This window comes from Herpailurus yagouaroundi, unplaced genomic scaffold (genome assembly GCF_014898765.1).
Source record: "Herpailurus yagouaroundi ecotype Mexico unplaced genomic scaffold, PumYag 203, whole genome shotgun sequence".
NCBI classification, from domain to species: domain Eukaryota; kingdom Metazoa; phylum Chordata; class Mammalia; order Carnivora; family Felidae; genus Herpailurus; species Herpailurus yagouaroundi.
Window position 1 is genome coordinate 23,731,053 of NW_024412434.1, and position 19,340 is coordinate 23,750,392.

At 39.2% G+C, this 19,340-nt stretch overlaps 1 protein-coding gene across 7 annotated transcripts in view; it reads left to right on the forward strand.

The window, feature by feature from the left end:
* Positions 1–19,340, forward strand: part of USP6NL (USP6 N-terminal like) — a 247,803-nt gene that overhangs the window by 150,953 nt on the left and 77,510 nt on the right. For 5 of the 7 annotated variants that reach the window (XR_005783445.1, XM_040451465.1, XM_040451464.1 and 2 more), the window contains 3 exons: positions 5,673–5,740; positions 7,725–7,807; positions 18,753–18,792. Coding sequence is in view for 5 of the 7 variants with exons in the window: in XM_040451465.1 (XP_040307399.1) it covers positions 5,673–5,740; positions 7,725–7,807; positions 18,753–18,792 (191 nt within the window). In the remaining 2 variants the exon portion in view is untranslated. Of the gene's footprint in view, positions 1–1,774; positions 1,947–5,672; positions 5,741–7,724; positions 7,808–18,752; positions 18,793–19,340 lie in introns of those variants that run through there. The other 2 variants (XM_040451463.1, XM_040451467.1) reach the window with 2 other exon arrangements.

Sequence of the window (19,340 nt, forward strand, 5' to 3'; positions counted from 1 at the left end):
GAAGATAGGACAAGGCTAGGAGGAGCCTGACTGAAGTTTGGAAAAGGAGAGAGTCTTTGTCAGTTCTTTTTATTGTTGTTTCGTTTTTCTGTAGTGTATTCTCATACTCTTTTTAAAAGAAACATTGGGTAGGCAGTGAACTTTGAATCATGTATTGGTTTTCTGTCCCTGCTGTAACGAATTCCACAAACTTAGTGGCTTAAAACAACATAGATTTATTCTTTTATATTTCTGGAGGCCAGAGTCTGAGCTCAGTTTCACTGGACCATAGTCAACGTGTCAGCTTAGTTGGTTCCTTCTGGAGCCGTTTCTTAGCCAGTTCTGACTTCTGGAGACCACCTTTGTTCTTTGCCTGCCAACCCCTTCCTTCCTCACAAGCGCTCCAACCTCTTCCATCGTCATACTTTCTTGTTTCCCTTCTATAAGGTCTCTTATGGGGCGCCTGGGTGGCTCAGTCGGTTAATAAGCGTCCAACTTCGGCTCAGGTCATGATCTCATGATTCGTGAGTTCTAGCCCCACATTGGGCTCTGTGCTGACAGCTCAGAGCTTAGGGACTGCTTCAGATTCTGTCTGTCTGTCTGTCTCTCTCTCTCTCTCTGCCCCTTCCCAACTCCCACTCCATCTGTCTCAAAAATAAATACACATTAAACAATTTTATAAGGTGCTTTATGATTCCATTGGGCCCATCTGCACGATGCAGGATAATCTCCCCATCTCAGGATCCTAACTTCCTACATCTGCAGATACCTTTGCCATATAAGGTACACTCACAGGCTCCAGAGATGAGGATGTGGACATCTTTTAGGGGTGAGGGCCATTTCTTGAGCTTTAGCAGACCTGATAATAGCTAAAAATGTTTTTATTTTTTCTCCATGCTTCATTGATAGTCGGGCTTGGTATAGAATTCTAAGTTCATGATCATTTTTTTTTCTCAGAACTTTGGAAATAGAGTTTCATTATCTTTTAGCTGGAAAGAAGTTTGATACCAGTCTGATTCTTATTCCTCAGTGTATGACTTGAAATTTTCCCTCTCTCTAAGCTTCTGAGATCTTTCGCTTATATTAAATACTACAAATGGCTTAAAGTGAGTGTAAACTTAATGTGTGAAGTGTCCAGTTAAGTGTGATTAATGTCCGCAAGCATGCCTCCAACATGACTGTTAACGTTTGCAAAGTGGTTTCCAAATTGTAGGTCCCTGAAGAGGAGTAAGAAGGAATAAATAGAATAGAACAGAAAATTTCACAGAGCCGTCCTACAGTAGTTATACACATTGTTCCCTAAAACGTGTTTCACTTGTATATGTGTGGTGTGTTAAAACTTTCCAAAACCTTCCAAAATTTAGCTTGTATTCATTTAGTGTCTGAAATAGAGGCTGACGTTCTCACATTAAAAATTATGTTAAGAATGAAATGTGTTTGAGGGGAACATTCCTACCTAGTTTTAATTTAATGTTTTCAATAACAATTTTCTTTGTTGCTTTATGACAAAATTTAGGGCAAGTAGTAGGCATGTGGTTAACTTTGCAGCAGGAGGTGAAGGCGTGTTCTAAAGCGGCTTGTCTCAAGCCCCTGTTTGTTGTCAGATGGAAATGCCGGGTGTAGGCTGCTGTGGCTCATACTTGGGATCTGGCCTGAAAGACATGTTTTTACCCTCAACAAACATCATCTTTGTTAGAATATCTGGAGTCCGTGTAGCCACAGAAAGGTCTTTTCTTCTCCCTTAGAAACGTTTTCTTTCTTGTGCTTGTTTCACAAATAGTTGAAAGTAGAGCTGCCTTCCACTTTTCTGTTTCAGTTTGTTGCAAGAATGTGTGAGGCACCACCTAACTCGCCTGGTGTGCTTGAGAACTGTAAAATAATAATGAAATCTTGGAGTAGATAAGTTTAATCTATGAGGACTGAAGCCGCCGTTAATTCCCAGGGCCGGACTAACTGTCTAACAAATGGTAAAGTACTTCGTAAGTTGGAATAGGTGATTTGTATATAGTAGTCCTGTCAGAATGTACACTAGGAAGAATGTCCGCTTTGAGGTTTGTTCTATTGGACAAACTGAATTTGAAATTTAATGACTGTGAATGACTGGTTCATTACAACGTGGCGTTAATTGAGTGAGAGATACTCAGCTACATTGCCTGCTTTTAAAAAATGTCTTTCAGGAGGGTGCTTGATTCTTAAAAGTTCTTGTGTTTAAAGGGAATTAGAAGGCTTCTGGAAATGTTAGAGTTGTCACTTTTTGAAATGCTTCATAAGATGCGATAGCTGTCATTATCTTCCATAAATTTGTGCCCAGATAGGTTTTACTGTATACTTGCGTGTTTAATCCAGTGGCTCTCTATTTTTACTGCTTAAAACATGCCTTTTTTCTTTGAAACATTGTTGCCTTAGATGTGAAGTCAGTAAAAATAATTTTATTTCATCTGGCTTGAATAATGTAATAGAGGTTTTTTAAATTAAGTAATGACATGTGATGTAGGTGCCGAATAACACAACTGTCATTGATAGGTGCCTGGAACTTTGTGTACACTTGCACACAGACACAAGGCAGCTGTTGATAACCCTTTGTCTTCAATGTTTTAGGGCAAATTCTTTGTTCTTGCAATGGAATTTCTAAATAAGCTTTCAGAATGAAATCAAAGGGAGGATTCTAGTGCAATTCTTCATAAACTTCTCAACTATAGATCAGACACTATGATACATAATTTAACTATAGTGAATTCTGCAGAGGGATATTAACTTCCTACTCTAAAGATGGTTACCTCACAATGTGGATTATTAAATAATGTCTTTGCACTCCATGTTGGGAACAATTGGCATTTACATTTAGTCTCTTCTAGGAAGCAGGTTTGGCTATATTTTATAAAATTAGTATGCCTTTAAATTCACACTTTTTTTAGAACACATTTGTCAGCATTACAGAATTTTCTCTCCACAAGGAAATAGAAGGACAAGAAAGTTCTAAAGGAATTTAAAGATTTAGAACTTTTACTTTATTTGATTTAGAGCCAAGTCAACTACTCTAACCATGTTTAAAGTACATGATTTTTCTCTCCTGAAATTAGGATACAATTTCATCCAATTTCAATATGACCTCTATTACGTGGTTAGGTTTTTTCCTTTTTGGAAATCTCTAGACTGGAGATGATCCCTGGAAAGCTTTATATTTTATAATTTGCCACAATGATGCTTTCTTGGGATACTTTGCATCTTTTCAACTCTGTACTGTTTTCAGTTCTTGCCTTTATACTTTTAAGCCTTTCATTGTTAAGTAGGAAAGACGGTTGAGACTCCTATGACTGTAGCAGCAATGAAGGTCTGATATAGAATACATTCAAAGAAAGCACTCATCCATTGAATTTGGCCTGATCACCGTAGATATTCATGCTTCGTTGTTCTGATAATGGAAGTGGAATTTAATAAGTGGTCAACTTTCCTAGTTTGAGTTTAATTTTTTTAAATTTGCTTTCCCTACCCTTTTGGAGAAATATGAGTGTAATGTTGTAAAACTGGGCAACAGAAGAGGGAAAAGGAATTGACAGAGGTCCCTAAGTCTAGACTAGGGTAATGAATATATAGTTGAGTTGATTATCGCAGACTTTTGACTGCATTAGTTCACTGTGAAGATCTAGTCTGCATTTTTGTTATTTTATTGAACCATTCTATTATTTATTCACATTTCCCCCAGAGGAGAGCGTATTGACAGTCTGAGAAAAGCAGTGACATAAACATTTTTTCCCAAATAAACTTTTAAAAATTGACAAATTCCCATTTTTTTCCAGTTGTTCCTATTATATTGATGATCTCATTGGCCTAAATCCCCAGAGGTGAAATTGTTAGGTAAAGGACATGCCTGTTTTTAAGATTCTGGGGACATATTATCAAATTGCTTTCCAGAAAGATAAGTCTCCCCCAGAGTAAGCTACTGCAGATTTCCCCACACTCTTTGTCAACATTGAGTAACATCAGTGCATTTTTTGTCAGTCTAAGTACAAAGATATTTTAAAACTTGTATTTCTTGAGTTTCTAATAAGTTTGATTTTTTTCCATTCCTTGGCTTTTAAATTTAGATTTTATTTTTATCAGAGCTATACTTGGTTTAAAGATTCAGCAGTCTGTATGACTTATTTTGAAAAATAGCTGACTTCCATACTCCTCCCTCCCCACAGCCCACCTCACAGAAGTAACCACCTTTCTCTCCCAGGCTGATTCGTTTTCTGTTTTCTTCCATAGTGCTAGAGAGCAAGCCCGGATTGCCACTTCCCGCTTCCACAGTCGCAGGCAGTATGTGTTGGTTTCCTGCTGTGGAGGGCGAAGATGTGCTTTTCTTCCCCACACCTAACCTCTTCTGTACGCATGCACATCCCCTTCGGTCTCGGGGAGTTGACTCCTTTCATCACCTTTCTTGGGTCTAACCCCACCCTTCCCTCTCCTCAGGAGCCACCATTTGCTGGGCCTTTGAGGGAGGGGGTTTGAAGAATCCCTGTAGAGTCACTTTAGTGTTTCCAGAGGAATGAATATGAAAGTGTGTTGTGTCTGCCATCTTTCACTGCAAGTCCTTTCCTGTGTCTTTATTATTATTTTTCTTTCTTGTGTCTTTAGCGGTCATTTTTATAAAATTATCCTTAAAGTTACGGGCTATGGAGCCATGACTGTCTGGATTTGAGTCCCAGTTTTGCTCTTTAGTAGTTTTGTGACCTTAGACAGTGGGCTAAATCTCCAGGCCTCATATGCTACCTATGGTAGGGTGTCGTGGTGAGACATAAACGGGATGAGGGATGTAAAGAGCTTTTCACAGTACCTGCTGCCAGGCAATATCGTGCTGTCTGCCAGGGAGTTAGTGAGAACACAGATGTGGTTGTGGCTGTTATTGTTACTCTTGGGAATTTCTTGCTCATGGCCATTGCCCACATTTCCAGTGGAGTGCTTGTGTTTTTCTTCGTGATAAGAGGTACCTTTGATATAGCCTGTCCCTGGTCTTTTGTTTTTCTTTATGGTACTTGGGTTGTGTCATCATATGCATGCTATTTCATGTCGTGATCTCTACCACTCTTACCAGATTTGTATTTTTCAGGGATACCTGGTGGTGGTAAGAAAGAAGGGTATGTGTGCAGCAGAATTGGAGATTAGCATAGTAATTGAGACATTTGGTGAGGGAGGACCTCAGGGGCCCAATGAAGGAGTGATTATTTTCATCATGTAGGAGAAATAATTTTTCTAACTCCTGAAGTGTATCTTAACACTGTTTATTTTGTGGACAGATTACCTCAATTTGTAAAAGCATTCTTGAATGTTCTTCTCATCATATACCCAGATGGGTTTCATCTGAAAACTTTGAGCTTTCGGTTTGTTTCAACTTCAACACTTGTTTCTCCGAAATTAGATCCAAAATTGATTCTTGAGGGATAAGATTTATCATCTCCTCTAAGTTAATGCCGTGTTAATAAATTTACTTTCTTTTGAATATCATATATACTACTGAAATGGTAGATATGTTGATATTTCAAAGCCGTAGTTATAGATAATTAACTCAGCCTTTTAAGTTTATTTGATTTGGCTAGTTTGTCCTTTTAGGCAATATTGATTTATTGTTTATTTTTTGTTTTACCTTAGGTTTATAATTAATTAACTTTATGGTTTTTTAAATAACAGTTCATCTAAACTCGTTCTCTCCGCAGATTCGGACCAGGATGTAGCCCTCAAACTTGCCCAGGAGCGAGCTGAAATAGTTGCTAAATATGACAGAGTAAGTATTCAGATTTACTCTGAGTCTGTTTTATCAGAAAAAACATATAAATAGAAATGGATTTGTTTTTTGGAGAGCTTGAATTACAGAAGCAGTTTGTTTATTTCATGTGACCTTTGAAGTCCTCTTTATTCTCTCTTCTTCCCTCTGCTCCAACCACCCTGGTCTCTTGCTGTTCTCCCTACACACTGAGCTTTGCGCTGGCCGTTTTTTCTGCCCAGAACGTTGTATCCTAGATAGTCTCAGACCTCATTGTCTCACCTTTTTCCGATCTTTACCCAGATGCTACCTTCTTAGTGAGATCTTCTCTGACCACACTGTATAATAGCAAATACCCCCTCCTTCCCCAGCTATCTGGGTCCCTGTTCTCTCCTTTCTCTTTCCCCACAGCACTTATGTCAGCATACTTTATATTACGCTTACTTTGTTTTTCGTCTACTCTCACTCCTAGAATGTAAATGGAGGGTAAGAATACCTTTTGTTTGATTTACTCTTATATTCTAAATATCTAGAATAGTTTCTGACTCATGCTAGGTATTCAATAAATATTTGAATATGTTAGTATATAAAATTAAATACCCATTTTATTTATAATTTATATGTGGTATTAAAATTTTAACACGGATCTGAAAATTTGAACTTATATACATTATATATAATCTCCATTAGCATTTTATCTCTTTGTTAGTTATGAAATCTGGTTTTTGATGCTTTAGAAAATTACAGTTGTTGACAGTTCACATGTCTCCTCATTATTACTTTACCTCTTGAGGTCTGTAATGGGTTGTAGGCAGTGATTTATAAATGTCATGTTTTATATTTATATCACTTGCATGTAATTTCATATCTGTTGCTTTTGATTATTTGTGAGAATAACAGGAGCATCAAATTATAGAAAGTCATCTGGACTGTGCCCTGCCCCCAGGGAGGCATACAGGCGGTGCTCAACTTAACAGCTGTGTTCCCGGAGTTCGTTTTTAAATTGGTTGTTTGGAACAACCTGACACAAATTCCCATTATTGTGAATAGATTTTAGTGTGACCTATGAAAAACCTAATTAATTTATTTAACTGCTTAACTAACTTAAAATCAGTAGAAATGTCATTCATTCTTGTTTGTATGAATTTTTTTTCCATGCAGTTAACACTTAGTGACTGGGCTAGCCGTTGTACAGTCATTGATAAAATACATGCAGATGGAGGGGTCCACAAGACAGTTGGGTATGAGTCTGAAATGTGATGGGTTGGTGTAGACATTTGGGGTTCCTACTAATCAGTGCTAGTTCACGGCCTCAGAAGTACAATGAGAAGAGCAGTGGTCTGAGGGCAGGGCTCTGGGCACACTGAGAGGGATCTGTGAAGACCCATCAAAAGAAGAGTTGGATGGTATGGGGAGAGCCAAGAGAGGCTGGTGTCATGGAGCTTGAGGCATGGGGAATGTGCAACACTGACGGGCACACCGAGCAGAGTCCTCTAGATAAGAACCGAGCAGTGTCCACTGGATTGGACAATGGAAGATCATTTTTGACCTTGGCAAGAATCGTGTCCAGGCTGATGTAGCTATGAAGTAGAGAGACAAGGTGGATAGCTTACTGTTCTGAGAAGTTTGGATGAGAAGGCATGAAAGAGTTTTTTTCCAAGACAGGTTGATTCAAAAACATTGAAGTTTGGCAGTTCCTTCCCGAGTGGCTTTCTTGCCCTTCGTTGCTCCCACGTCCCCAGTTGGCTTCTCACAGGAACCCAGGTCTGATAAATCAGGGCTTAGCTGCATGTCAGTTCTTGCTGACATATGGGACCTTCTGAAGCCTGTACCCAGGAAATGGTGATTCTATTACCAAAAGTCGTTTTTTTTTAAAAGTTAATTTAGGGTGATAATGCCTGATTTCTAGCTCTTTATAAAAAATAACTCTTGTGGCCTTTTTATTCTGAATAATTATTCAGTTTTATGAATTCCCAGTAATATCCTTCTTTGTTCCCTATTACAGGGACGAGAAGGTGCAGAGATTGAACCTTGGGAGGATGCTGATTACCTTGTTTACAAAGTCACGGACAGATTTGGCTTTTTACAGTAAGTTGTAGCGATTGAAAGTTAACTTTTTATTATGATGTTTCTATGGTGACCCATTATATTGATTTCCTTTATTTTTAATAGCCCTGCTATGAAGGAGATGCCCGGACTGGTCCTGCAGTGTGCTTTTTGTTATTAAATTCCTAGCATTTTTAACCTCTGTGATTAAAATTGAACTACAGTTAAGAATACAATTTTTAATATTTGTTGTATTTTAGTAGGGACATAAAGTGCAATAAAGGAGTTGTATCAATAATTTAGCAGAATTAAATGGAAATGAATAACACTTTGTATTTCAGAAATAATTACAAAACATTTCATTTTATGTAAATGCGTTTTAAAAATAATTAGCAATTAGAACTTTAGTGTTATGCAGCCTAAATATGAGCAATGAAAAGCAATGCTGTTGATCTTTCCTATAGTTATAAATGTCTCCATGTTATTGCTTCTCAAAATTAATTCCATTTATCCTGAGTATGTTATGTAAAGAGTTGAGGGAGGTCTAGACTAGTATAAAGTAAAGTGGCTGAAGCGGTGTCGACTCTTGGAAACATCTCGCTCGTGACGACCATCTGCCCGCTCTGCTTTTGGCGTTGTTTAGGCGGATTCCCACAGGCTGGAGACTCCTCATCAGCTCCACAGTTTGTTTGGTTCCATCCAATTTAGTGATTACTTTCTCGTTCAAATTTACTTTTTTCCCACTCTGATTTATTATAAAGAGGAGGAAGCCAGGGTTTTTCAATTGATGATACATGATTACATTTTGGAGAAAAAATGTAATTTCTTGATACTTCACAGCAGCAACTTGTAGTACTCGGACTTTGTTTTCTCCTTCTGTTGAGTTTTCTTGCATTTAGGAAGTATTTTTTTGTATCATGTTTTTCTTTGGGTTGAACAAGCAAACAAATTAACAGAAACAGTTCTGGGAGTTGGAGAATGCCCTTTCTTGTGGCTTTGCTGCTCTCAGATAACACTTGAGCGCCTCATTTATAAAGCAGAATCAGTAACTGCTCTGCGTACCTAGAGTATAGTTGAAGCTTTGAAGAAGTGAAATGATAGAGTACTGTATAAAGGTGTGGACAAATTTAAGGTGTTATTATTATACCTAATGACATTAGCATAACCAGAGTGTTCTCCTGAGTAGTTATAATTAGAAGACTCAGAACTTCAACAGACCGACAGAGCAATGTTTAACTATGATGAAATACTGTTCTCAAATTAAACCCCCACTTCCACTTTTTTTTTTTTTTTAATAAATCAAACTTAGCCACAAATGTGTCAGGAAATGATTGCATGTTTGTGTGGGTTAGTGTGCAGAACCGAGGTATGTGACTGAAGGATAATTTGCACATTTAGCCCTGTCAGGATCAGTAGGTCCCAAAATTGCCTGCACGTTAGAATCAGCTGGGAATTAAAAATAAATAAATTTCTGGGCTCTATCCCAGATTTTGATTCAGAAGGTGAAATATAACTCAGCTGATTTTGACCTCCTTTGTATATTTGGTATATTGTACATACAATATATTGGAAGTGAACCACTAGAAGAGATGTTTGTATCATAAAATGGTCTAACGTAATACTACATATGAAAGAAACTGCATTCCAAAAGGATCTAATAATTACCTAAAACCTCATTTCTCATTGCTTGAAACAACATGTTTAGTCAATCAATAATTTATCTTAATAATATTAGCCACTGGGGCGCCTGGGTGGCGCAGTCGGTTAAGCGTCCGACTTCAGCCAGGTCACGATCTCGCGGTCCGTGAGTTTGAGCCCCGCGTCAGGCTCGCGTCAGGCTCTGGGCTGATGGCTCAGAGCCTGGAGCCTGTTTCCGATTCTGTGTCTCCCTCTCTCTCTCTGCCCCTCCCCCGTTCATGCTCTGTCTCTCTCTGTCCCAAAAATAAATAAACGTTGAAAAAAAAATTTTTAAATAAAAAAAAAATAATAATAATATTAGCCAGTTTTCATCGAGCACTTACTGTGTGCCAGGCACTGTTCTAAGCCTTTTACATGGATAACTCTTTGATTCCTCTCAAAAACTCCTTGGGATAGGCGCTCTTATTTATCCTTTTTTTAGATGAAACTGAAGCAGAAAGAAGTCGGCCAACTGGCCCACGTTGTGTTGACAGTAGGTGTCCGATGAGGGATGTAGTTTTGCAGCAGGGCCTGTCTTCCGGATTGTGCATCACCACCCTCCTGTGTGTTCAGTCAGAGAAACACAGAAGTGCCTTGAGATGCCTAGAAAGAAAATCGAAAGGGGGAAAGGAGTGCCTAAAGAGGACACCGTTGAAAGCGACTGCTTGCGTGAAGGTATAGTCGGATAGCTCAGTTCACCACTCCTCGGAAAATGAAGCCAACTGGTACCGGTTCTCATATGATCACGCTCACTTTTTAAATTTATACTGTGATGCAGTTTTGAAGCGTCCGGCGCAAATGAAAATAATGAAGCATAGAAATGGATTTTAGGGTAATGTTAGGCTTTATTAAATTTCACCAAAGTCATAGATTTTTTGTTACAACGCCTAATTTAAGTAAGACGCTTTCTCTAGAGGTTGCTGCTGGTGCCTTTCATTGCTTATCACTGTAGCCTGAAGAAGCGTTTTTGCACTATTGAATAAAGTCCCTTGGTCTAGGCATTTAGACACTGCGTTCTGTCACACCTTGATCAAAGAGCATTTCTTTCTGCTGTTTTAGTTCTTTGCAATTTTGATTGGTTCTGCGGTGAATTCAGGTTGTAAGTGTCAGTGTCAATACAGTACAATAGCCAGAAGTCACTTTGTAATCTTCTTTGAAGGCTGCTGACTTCATATCTAATTACAGTTTTAGTGACTTAAATTACTTGCTATGATATGTGAAGAAGGCATGTATTTGTATTCACAAATACAGTATAGGACTAACGTGGTTTTATAATAGATTTCACAATAAAAATAAAAACTGTTGCCAAACCAGCCTGGCTCGATGCTGCAACAGGAAGGTCTTTGTTTAGTATTCAGAGATGGGGGTTAGCCCCGGTCCGCGTCCCTGCGACAGGGTTACATCCGGAGAATGGAGAAATCAAGCTTAGTGAAGAGTTAGAGAACTTGCAACATTTGTATCAAAAGTAGTCACCACTCGTCTGTTTAGTGAAGAATGCTTGGAATTTGGACATGATAGATCGAGCTTTTAGGTCATGAGTTATTTATAGAATTAGAAGGAAATCGTATCAAAAATAAAGATAAAATTAATGTGAAGCTTTAGATTTTTAACTAATCAAAATGTGTATATCAAGTTTAGCAGATTGTCTGTAGTTTACTATGACTACATAAATATTTGGAAACCAAAATAAAGGTGTTTTTGTTTTCATAGGACATCTGTTTTGATGACAAGAGCTTGAGAACTTTTCTACCCGACCGATCCTTTTGATTAGAGTTAAATCTAAATTTAGACAAAATTTACTTCAAAACAAAATTTAGTCAATATATTTAACTTACAGATTTTAACAAGTGTTAAGTTGCCAAATGAAAGTTTATCTCACAGAAATATGCCAAAAATTACAGTCACATACACTCTCGTTAATAATTCTTTTAAGTTTTTTTTTTTAATTAATTTTTTTTCAACGTTTATTTATTTTTGGGACAGAGAGAGACAGAGCATGAACGGGGGAGGGGCAGAGAGAGAGGGAGACACAGAATCGGAAACAGGCTCCAGGCTCCGAGCCATCAGCCCAGAGCCCGACGCGGGGCTCGAACTCCCGGACCGCGAGATCGTGACCTGGCTGAAGTCGGACGCTCAACCGACTGCGCCACCCAGGCGCCCCAATAATTCTTTTAAGTTTAAAACAGATGAAAACAGATGCAGTTAAGGCCCCTCTCTTTCCAGGGATGACTGTGTTGTTTTTATTTGCTGTGTTTCTATGAGGCATAGCTTCTTGCTGTCAGCTTGGTGTTTTCTTTAAGCAACTTCTGTGTGTCTCATTCATAGCGGACAGACCTTTGTTTTGCTTTGTTTTTAAGTTTGTCTACTTATTCTGAGAGAGGGGGAGAGAGAGCACAGGCGAGCAGGGGAGGGGCAGACGGAAAGGGAGAGAATTCCAAGCAGGTTACACCCTCTGCGCCCACCGAGATGCGGGGTTCGGTTCAGTCCCGCAGCTGTGAGATCATGACTTGAGCTGATATCAAGAGTCAGACGCTCAACTGACTGAGCCAACTAGGTGCCCCCAAACCTTTGTTTTTTAAAGTAGGGGTAGGCAGACATTTTCTGTGAGGAGCCAGATAGCAAATATTTTTGGCTTTGTGGACCGCATGATCTTTGTCATAACTATTCAACTCTACTGTCGTGGCATGAAAACAACCTCAGACAACACATGACTGAGCGTGGCGGCGTTCCGTTGAACCTTTCTTTACTCACAAGAGCAGGCCGTGGACCAGATTTGATCCTGGGGCTGTAGTTTGCTAACTGAAGGAATACTCTGCACTCATGCAGATTTTGGTCTTTCTTTTACTTGATGGATATTTAGGTGCCAGATAAAGATGCACAGATGCATGCAGCATGGGGTCACCGTTTTTTCGTACACTGACTCAGCAACGTGTAGTGCACTCCTTCCTCACACCTGCCAGCTGCTGTGCCTGAGGCTGGTGCTGTGACTCCCATCTGTGTCCTAGACATTGTGTGTAGCTTTCGGTTCGGCAGCAATCCCCTCCTTGCTTTTTCCTTGGAAGGCTGTGAAAATTAATGCTTGCCGTCACAGAGATTTGAAGAGGAAAAGTTCTGTGGAGATCAGTGCTGTGCACACAGCAGATTTCATATAAAAAGTGTCAGGTACGGAGTAATAGTGCAAGAAAATCCATTGTAGGAAAACTTGACCCCATTCTTGCTCTTTCGTCCATCTAAGGAGTTTCAAGACTGTTTTCACAATTCAACATACAGCAGGTATGGGGGGAATGGACCTCATCATAAATAAAGCCACATATGACAAACCCACAGCTAACATCATACCCGGTGGTTAGAAGCTGAGGCTTTTCCTGCAGAAACAAGACAGAGATGCCCACTTTTGCCACTTTTATTCACATAGTACTGGAAGTTCTAGTCAGCACAGTTAGACAAGAAAGAGAAATAAAAGGCATCCAAACTGGAACAGAAGAAGTAAAGTTATCTCTTTTTGCAGATGATAGGATCTTATATATAGAAAACCTGAGACTCCACCAAAGAATTGTTGAAACTGATAAGTGAATTCAGTAAAGTTGCAGGATACAAAATCAATATATAAATTAGTTGCATTTTTATTTTTATTTTTATTTAAAAAAATTTTTTTTAACGTTTTACTTATTTTTGAGACAGGGAGAGACAGAGCATGAACAGGGGAGGGTCAGAGAGAGGGAGACACAGAATCTGAAACAGGCTCCAGGCTCTGAGCTGTCAGCACAGAGCCCAACGCGGGGCTCGAACTCACGGACCAAGAAATCATGACCTGAAGTCGAAGTCGGCCGCTTAACCGACTGAGCCACCCAGGCGCCCCTAGTTGCATTTTTATATATGAGTGCCAGATGAATGCAAATGCAACTAGTTTTTATATACTAGTAAAAACTATCAAAAAGAGAAGAAAATAATCCTGTTTATAACTGCATAAAAAAATAAGAATGAAGATCTAGGAATCAGTTTAGCCAAGGAGAAAAAGAATTACACTCTGAAAACTCTAAGATGTTGATGAAAGAAATGGAAGATGACACAAATAAATGGAAAGAAATTCCGTACTCATGGATTGGAAGAATTAATTTTGTTGAAATATCCATACTAACCAAAGCTATCTACAGATTCAGTACACTGTCTATCAAAATTCCAGTGGCATGTTTCACAGAAATAGTACATGGACAATCCTAAAACGTGTATGGAGCCACAAAAGACCGAAATAGCTAAAGCAGTCTTGAGAAAGAAGAGCAAAGCTGGAGGCATCACACTTCATGATTTCAAAGTATATTACAAAGCTCTAGTAGTCAAAACATTATGGTATAGCCACAAAAATAGAGACATAGAGCATTGGAACAGACATGAGAGTCCAGAAAGAAACCTACGCATGTATGGTCATTTAATTTACTACAGTAGGGAAAGGACAATTTCTTTAATAAGTGGCAGTGGGGGCACTGGGCAGGCACAGGCAGCAGAATGAGTGGATTAAAGGCTTGAATGTAAGACCTGAAACCATAAAACTTCTAGAAGAAAACATAGGCACAAAGCTCCTTGACATTGGTTTTGGCTGTGATTTTGTGGATCTGATACAAATAGCAGAGGCAACAAAAGCAAAAATAAACAAATGGGACTACATCTCACCAAAAAGCTTTTGTACAGCATATAAAAAGGCAGCGCACCTGGGACGCCTGGGAAGCTCAGTCGGTTGAGCATCTGACTTTGGCTCAGGTCATGATCTCGCGGTTGGTGAGTTCAAGCCCCGCGTTGGGCTCTGTGCTGACAGCTCGGAGCCTGGCGCCGGCTTCGGGTTCTGTGTCTCCCTCTCTGTCTGCCCCTCCACCGCTCATGGTCTGTCTCTCTCTCTCTGTCAAAAATAAATAAACATTAAAAAAATTTTTTTAAAAAGGCAATGCACCAAATGGGAGAAAGTATTTTCAAATTAGGTATCTGATAAGGGGTTAATATCCAAAATATATAAAGAACTCCTACAACTAAGTAGCAAAACACAGTCAAATTAAATAATGGTCAAAGACCCTGAATAGACATCTTCCCAAAGAAGACATACACATGGCTAACAGGTGCATGAAAAGATGGTTAACATCACCAGTCATCAAGGAAATGCAAATTAAAATCACAATGAGATAATGAGATATCACCTCACACCGGTTAGAATAGCTATTATCAAAAAGACAAGAAGTAACAAGTGTTGGCAAGGATGTGGAAAAAAAGGGACCCTTGTGTACTGCTGGTAGGAACGTAAATTGGTGCGGCTACTGTGGAAAACAGTAGGGAGGTTCCTCAAAAAATTAAAAATAGAACTACAGTGTGATCCACCAATTCTACTTCTGGGTATTTATCCAAAGGGAAATCACAGTCTCAGAAGGATTTTTGTTTTCTGTGTTCACTGCAACATTATTTGCAATAGCCAAAACATGGAAACAACCTTAGTGTTCATTGATAGATGAATGGATAAAGAAAATGTGTACACACACACACACACACACACACACACACACACAGACACACACACACACAGAGGCATATTATTCAGCCACAAAAAAGAATGGAATTTTACCATTTATGATGACATGGATGGACCTTGAGGACATTAAGTGAAATAAATCAGATAGAGAAAGACAAATACTGTATGTTATCATTTATATGTGGAATTTGAAACAAACAAGCAACAAACAAATGAACTTACAAATACAGAGAACAGGTTGGTGGTTGCCAGAGGCCAGATGGGGGATGGTGGCTGTGGGAGGTAGGCAAATGAGTGAATGTGATCAGAAGGTACAAATTTCCAGTTATAAGGTAGGTAAGTCCTGGGAATGTAGTGCACAGCATGGTGATGATAGTTAATATTTGTATATTTTAGAGTTGCTAAGGGAGTAGATCTTGAAAGTTTTCATCACAAGGAAAAAAGCCAAAAACTTGTAACCGTGTGTGGTGATGGATGTTAACTTAATATAGTAATCATTTTGTAACATATACATATGTCAAATTGTTGTGCATGAGTTCAAGCCCCGCATCGGGCTCTGTGCTTACAACTCAGACCCTGGAGGTGACTTCAGATTCTGTGTCTCCCGCTCTCTTCTGCCCTTTTCCTACTTGTGTCTGTCTCTCTCGTTCTCAAAAATAAACATTAAAAAAAGAAAATTAGAAAAAATCACTATGTTGTACACCTAAAACTAGTGTGATATTATGGTCAGTTATATCTCAAACAAAAAATTTAAGGAATAAATTTTTAAAATGCATATAAATAAAGGCTTGGTTAGTAGGAGTTCAATAACTATTTGGGGATATGATGGAGGTGCTGCATAGACAATCAGATCCTGGTGGGGTTGTGACAGGGCAAAAGGAAACAATGTAAAACATTGAGGTGGAGGGAGATCCTAGACCAAGTCTGTCTACTTTTGGAGTTTGCCTAAGACTTACTTTGGATATATGTATATATATCCAAATGTGTATATAGATATAGATATAGATATAGATATAGATATAGATATAGATATAGATATAGATATATACATGTATTTATATCCACATATATATATATAATCCAAATATATATATATGTATATATCCGAATATATATATGTGTATATATCTGCATATATGTGTGTGTGTGTATATATATTTGGATTATATATACGTGTGTGTATATACATGTGTATATATACATATACTTACACACACACACACACACACACACACACACACACACACACACACATTCCTGCATGTCTCTGTCCCAGGGATTTCAGTAGTATGGTTAAGATGGAGTGGGATGCTGAGGGCAGTCCCGTCTCATCTTGAATTTCACCAGTGCATTCTGTAGGACCTGCCCAACATAGGCCACGTAGGCTGAGCTGATACATGGTCCACACCATTCTACAGACAAATACAAAACTTGGTTCTGATTCAGTGTTTAGAATAGGCACAGCAAAATGTGTAGGTCTTGTTTAGTAAATAGAAGAACGCCACAGAAATGTACCCGGCACCTTCAGAGAACTCGTCCTTTGGTAGGCAGCCGGAGTTGACACTTCATTTGCAGTCAGGAAGGTTCAAGTAGGCAGTTACCAGGATCTGCTCACATCAGCTGCACGAGAAACTGCTGTTGCCCAGGGCAGCCCGCTCGCTCCAGAAACACCTGTCGTGGTGTGCACAAAGGGTGCCAGACGTTCCTGTGCTTTCGGGACATCTCTGCTGACCCCTTCACCTAAGAAATAGATTCCAGCGGCGTTGATAAGCCCTTTTCTGCCAACAGTTGAGGAATGGATGGATGCGCTTTTAAACCAGAAGTTACGTGCTGTGCCATTCATACCTCAATGGCTGCAGGGATCAGGGACATGTAGACTGTGAGCACAGTGGAAGACATAAAAAACTCAAGGTGTGGAAACTTGACATTTTTTTAAAAAAAGACTTTTCTATTAAGTCCTCAGAGGTGTTTTTTCTTTTCTCAAGAGTTGGTTTCTCAGCCTCTTCCTCATCTTCTCCTGCATAATCTGAAGGTCTTGTCCATCTTCGTTTGAACCACAGGGTTCAATAGTTTTGAGCATCTCTGTATTAGACTGAGTGACTGTGACTTAGTGAAAATGCTGGTTTTCTTATCTCTGAAATGAGGGGTTTGGACTCTCTCTCTACCACCTGTTTCAGCTATTACACTTTTTGTCAGTTCCATTGCTATATATTGGTTTGTGGTTCACCTAAGGACTCTTCAGAGTAGCAAGCATGCCTTTGGAAATACTAGACTCTTGAATACTAATGCGTTGCACTCTTAAAAATGGGATTTTGTGGTTCAAGAGAAATGAAGACAAGAATCTATGTATCATTGCCAAGACATCAATACTGCTGAGGTAGCAATTGAAAGCACATAACTTTGTTATAGACAGTGCATTGTCTTTATACTTTGGGCAGTTAATACAAGAGTCTTAGCATGTTTTAGGTTAGGGGTGGTATCACAGAATTACAGTATTAGAAAAATGAATTTCATCTTTTGTTGTACATTTAAAAATCTCATCCCCATTGAAGTTTTGGCAAATGAAGCTTTCCTGATTTATAGAGTTAGATTTTTCTTTTCATTTAATTTTTTTTTTTTTTAATGCTTCTTTATTTTGGTAGAGGGAGACAAAGTGCGAGTGGGGGAGTCAGACAAAGTGTGAGTCAGAGAAAGGGAGACACAGAATCCGAAGCAGGCTCCAGGCTCTGAGCTATCAGCACAGAGCCCAACGCAGGGCTGGAACCCTCAAACTGTGAGATCGTGACCTGAGCTGAAGTCGGACACTTCACCGACTGAGCTGCCCAGGTGCCCCTAGATTTTTCTTTTTAATTCATCAATCTATTGGAGGTAATTTTGTTTCCTTATACCATTTTTTTTTTTTTAGCCAATCATTTGTTATAGGCCATGGTTTGAACCAGAGAGTTGAGGAGATGGTATAGAGTAGGGGGTCACCTTCAGCTCACTACCTGTTTCTGTAAACATTTTGCGGGACTAAAACTGCATGCCATCTTCATATTGTCTATGTCTGCTCGCACGTTACAGCATCAGAGTTTAATAGTCATGAAAAAGGCTGTATGGTCTGCAAAGCCTAATATATTTACTGTTTAAATGGTTACCTTCACAGAAGAAGGTTCCTGCCCTCCTGTCTACAGCAGTGTTGTCCAGTAGGACTTTTTGGCAATTTTAAGACCATTCTTCCTATATACACACTATTGAAAACAGTAGCCTCTGTCAACATGACTGTCTTGCGCTTGTACTGTGGCTGAATTTAACATTTAAGATTAAATAGCTACATGTGGCTAGAAATGACTGTCTTGGACAGTGTTTGTCTAGAGATTTAAAGAGAGGGGCCATTGTGGTTACAAAATAGCCAGTTGTTTTATATTGAATTTGGTAGAGTGGAAGCTTATGTAGTTTGATCCATTCTTGTGATGACAGACAAATGGTCGTATATCATAGGTACCTGTAGGTATATAATTTTTAAAAAGTTCACTGTGGAGGGTCCTGGGTGGCTCAGTTGGGTAAGTGTCCGATTTGATTTCACCTTAGGTCACGATCTCACAGTTCATGGGTTCAAGCCCCACATCAGGCTCTGCACTAACAGCATGGAAACTGCTTGGAATTCTCTCTTTGCCTCTCTCTCTGCCCCGTCCCTGCTCACCCGTGCAAGCACTCTCTCTCTTGCTCGCTCTCTCTCAAATAAGCTTAAAAAATAAATAAATAAAAATAAAAAGCTACTGTGATCTCCACTATTTCACATTTACTGTTCTTCCTTTGCAGCGAGGAGGAGCTCCCATATCATAATGCGGCTGTGGAACGGGTGAGTCCAGCTCCACATTTACTTTTTGTTTCTAGTGAGTTATGTTTATCAGAGGGATAAAATCCACCACCTCTGTGATTTTGAGTGCCGGCTTATATGTAAATGGTACAGGCATTGTTCGAGTTTGACCCAGAGTATACCACAGTAAGGAAGGAATTAATGGTGAAATAATTTTAGGAGGTTTTTGGAACTTCTGATAGATAGTTGAGAAAAAAAGAAAGGTAGCAGTCATCAGAGACTTGTATGCTAGACAGTTAGCTCTCAGTCTAGGACCCAGTCCACTTCTCATTCATGCTTTGAATGCAGAGCCCTTTCAGAGCACGGTTGCTGGGACCTTCTTCCGTCTGTTAGGTCACACTCTCTGGGCAGGAACTCAGGACATCTGCGGAAAGCTTCTGAAGCGATTCTCAGGCACTCTTTGGCTAATAAAGCACCATTCTAGACCCATAGTTTTTTGTTTCAGAACTGTTCCATGAGGCTGTATCAAATTTCCTACAAACAACAACAACAAAACTTTGCCTTATTCAAGTAAGTCTTTTAGCTTTTAA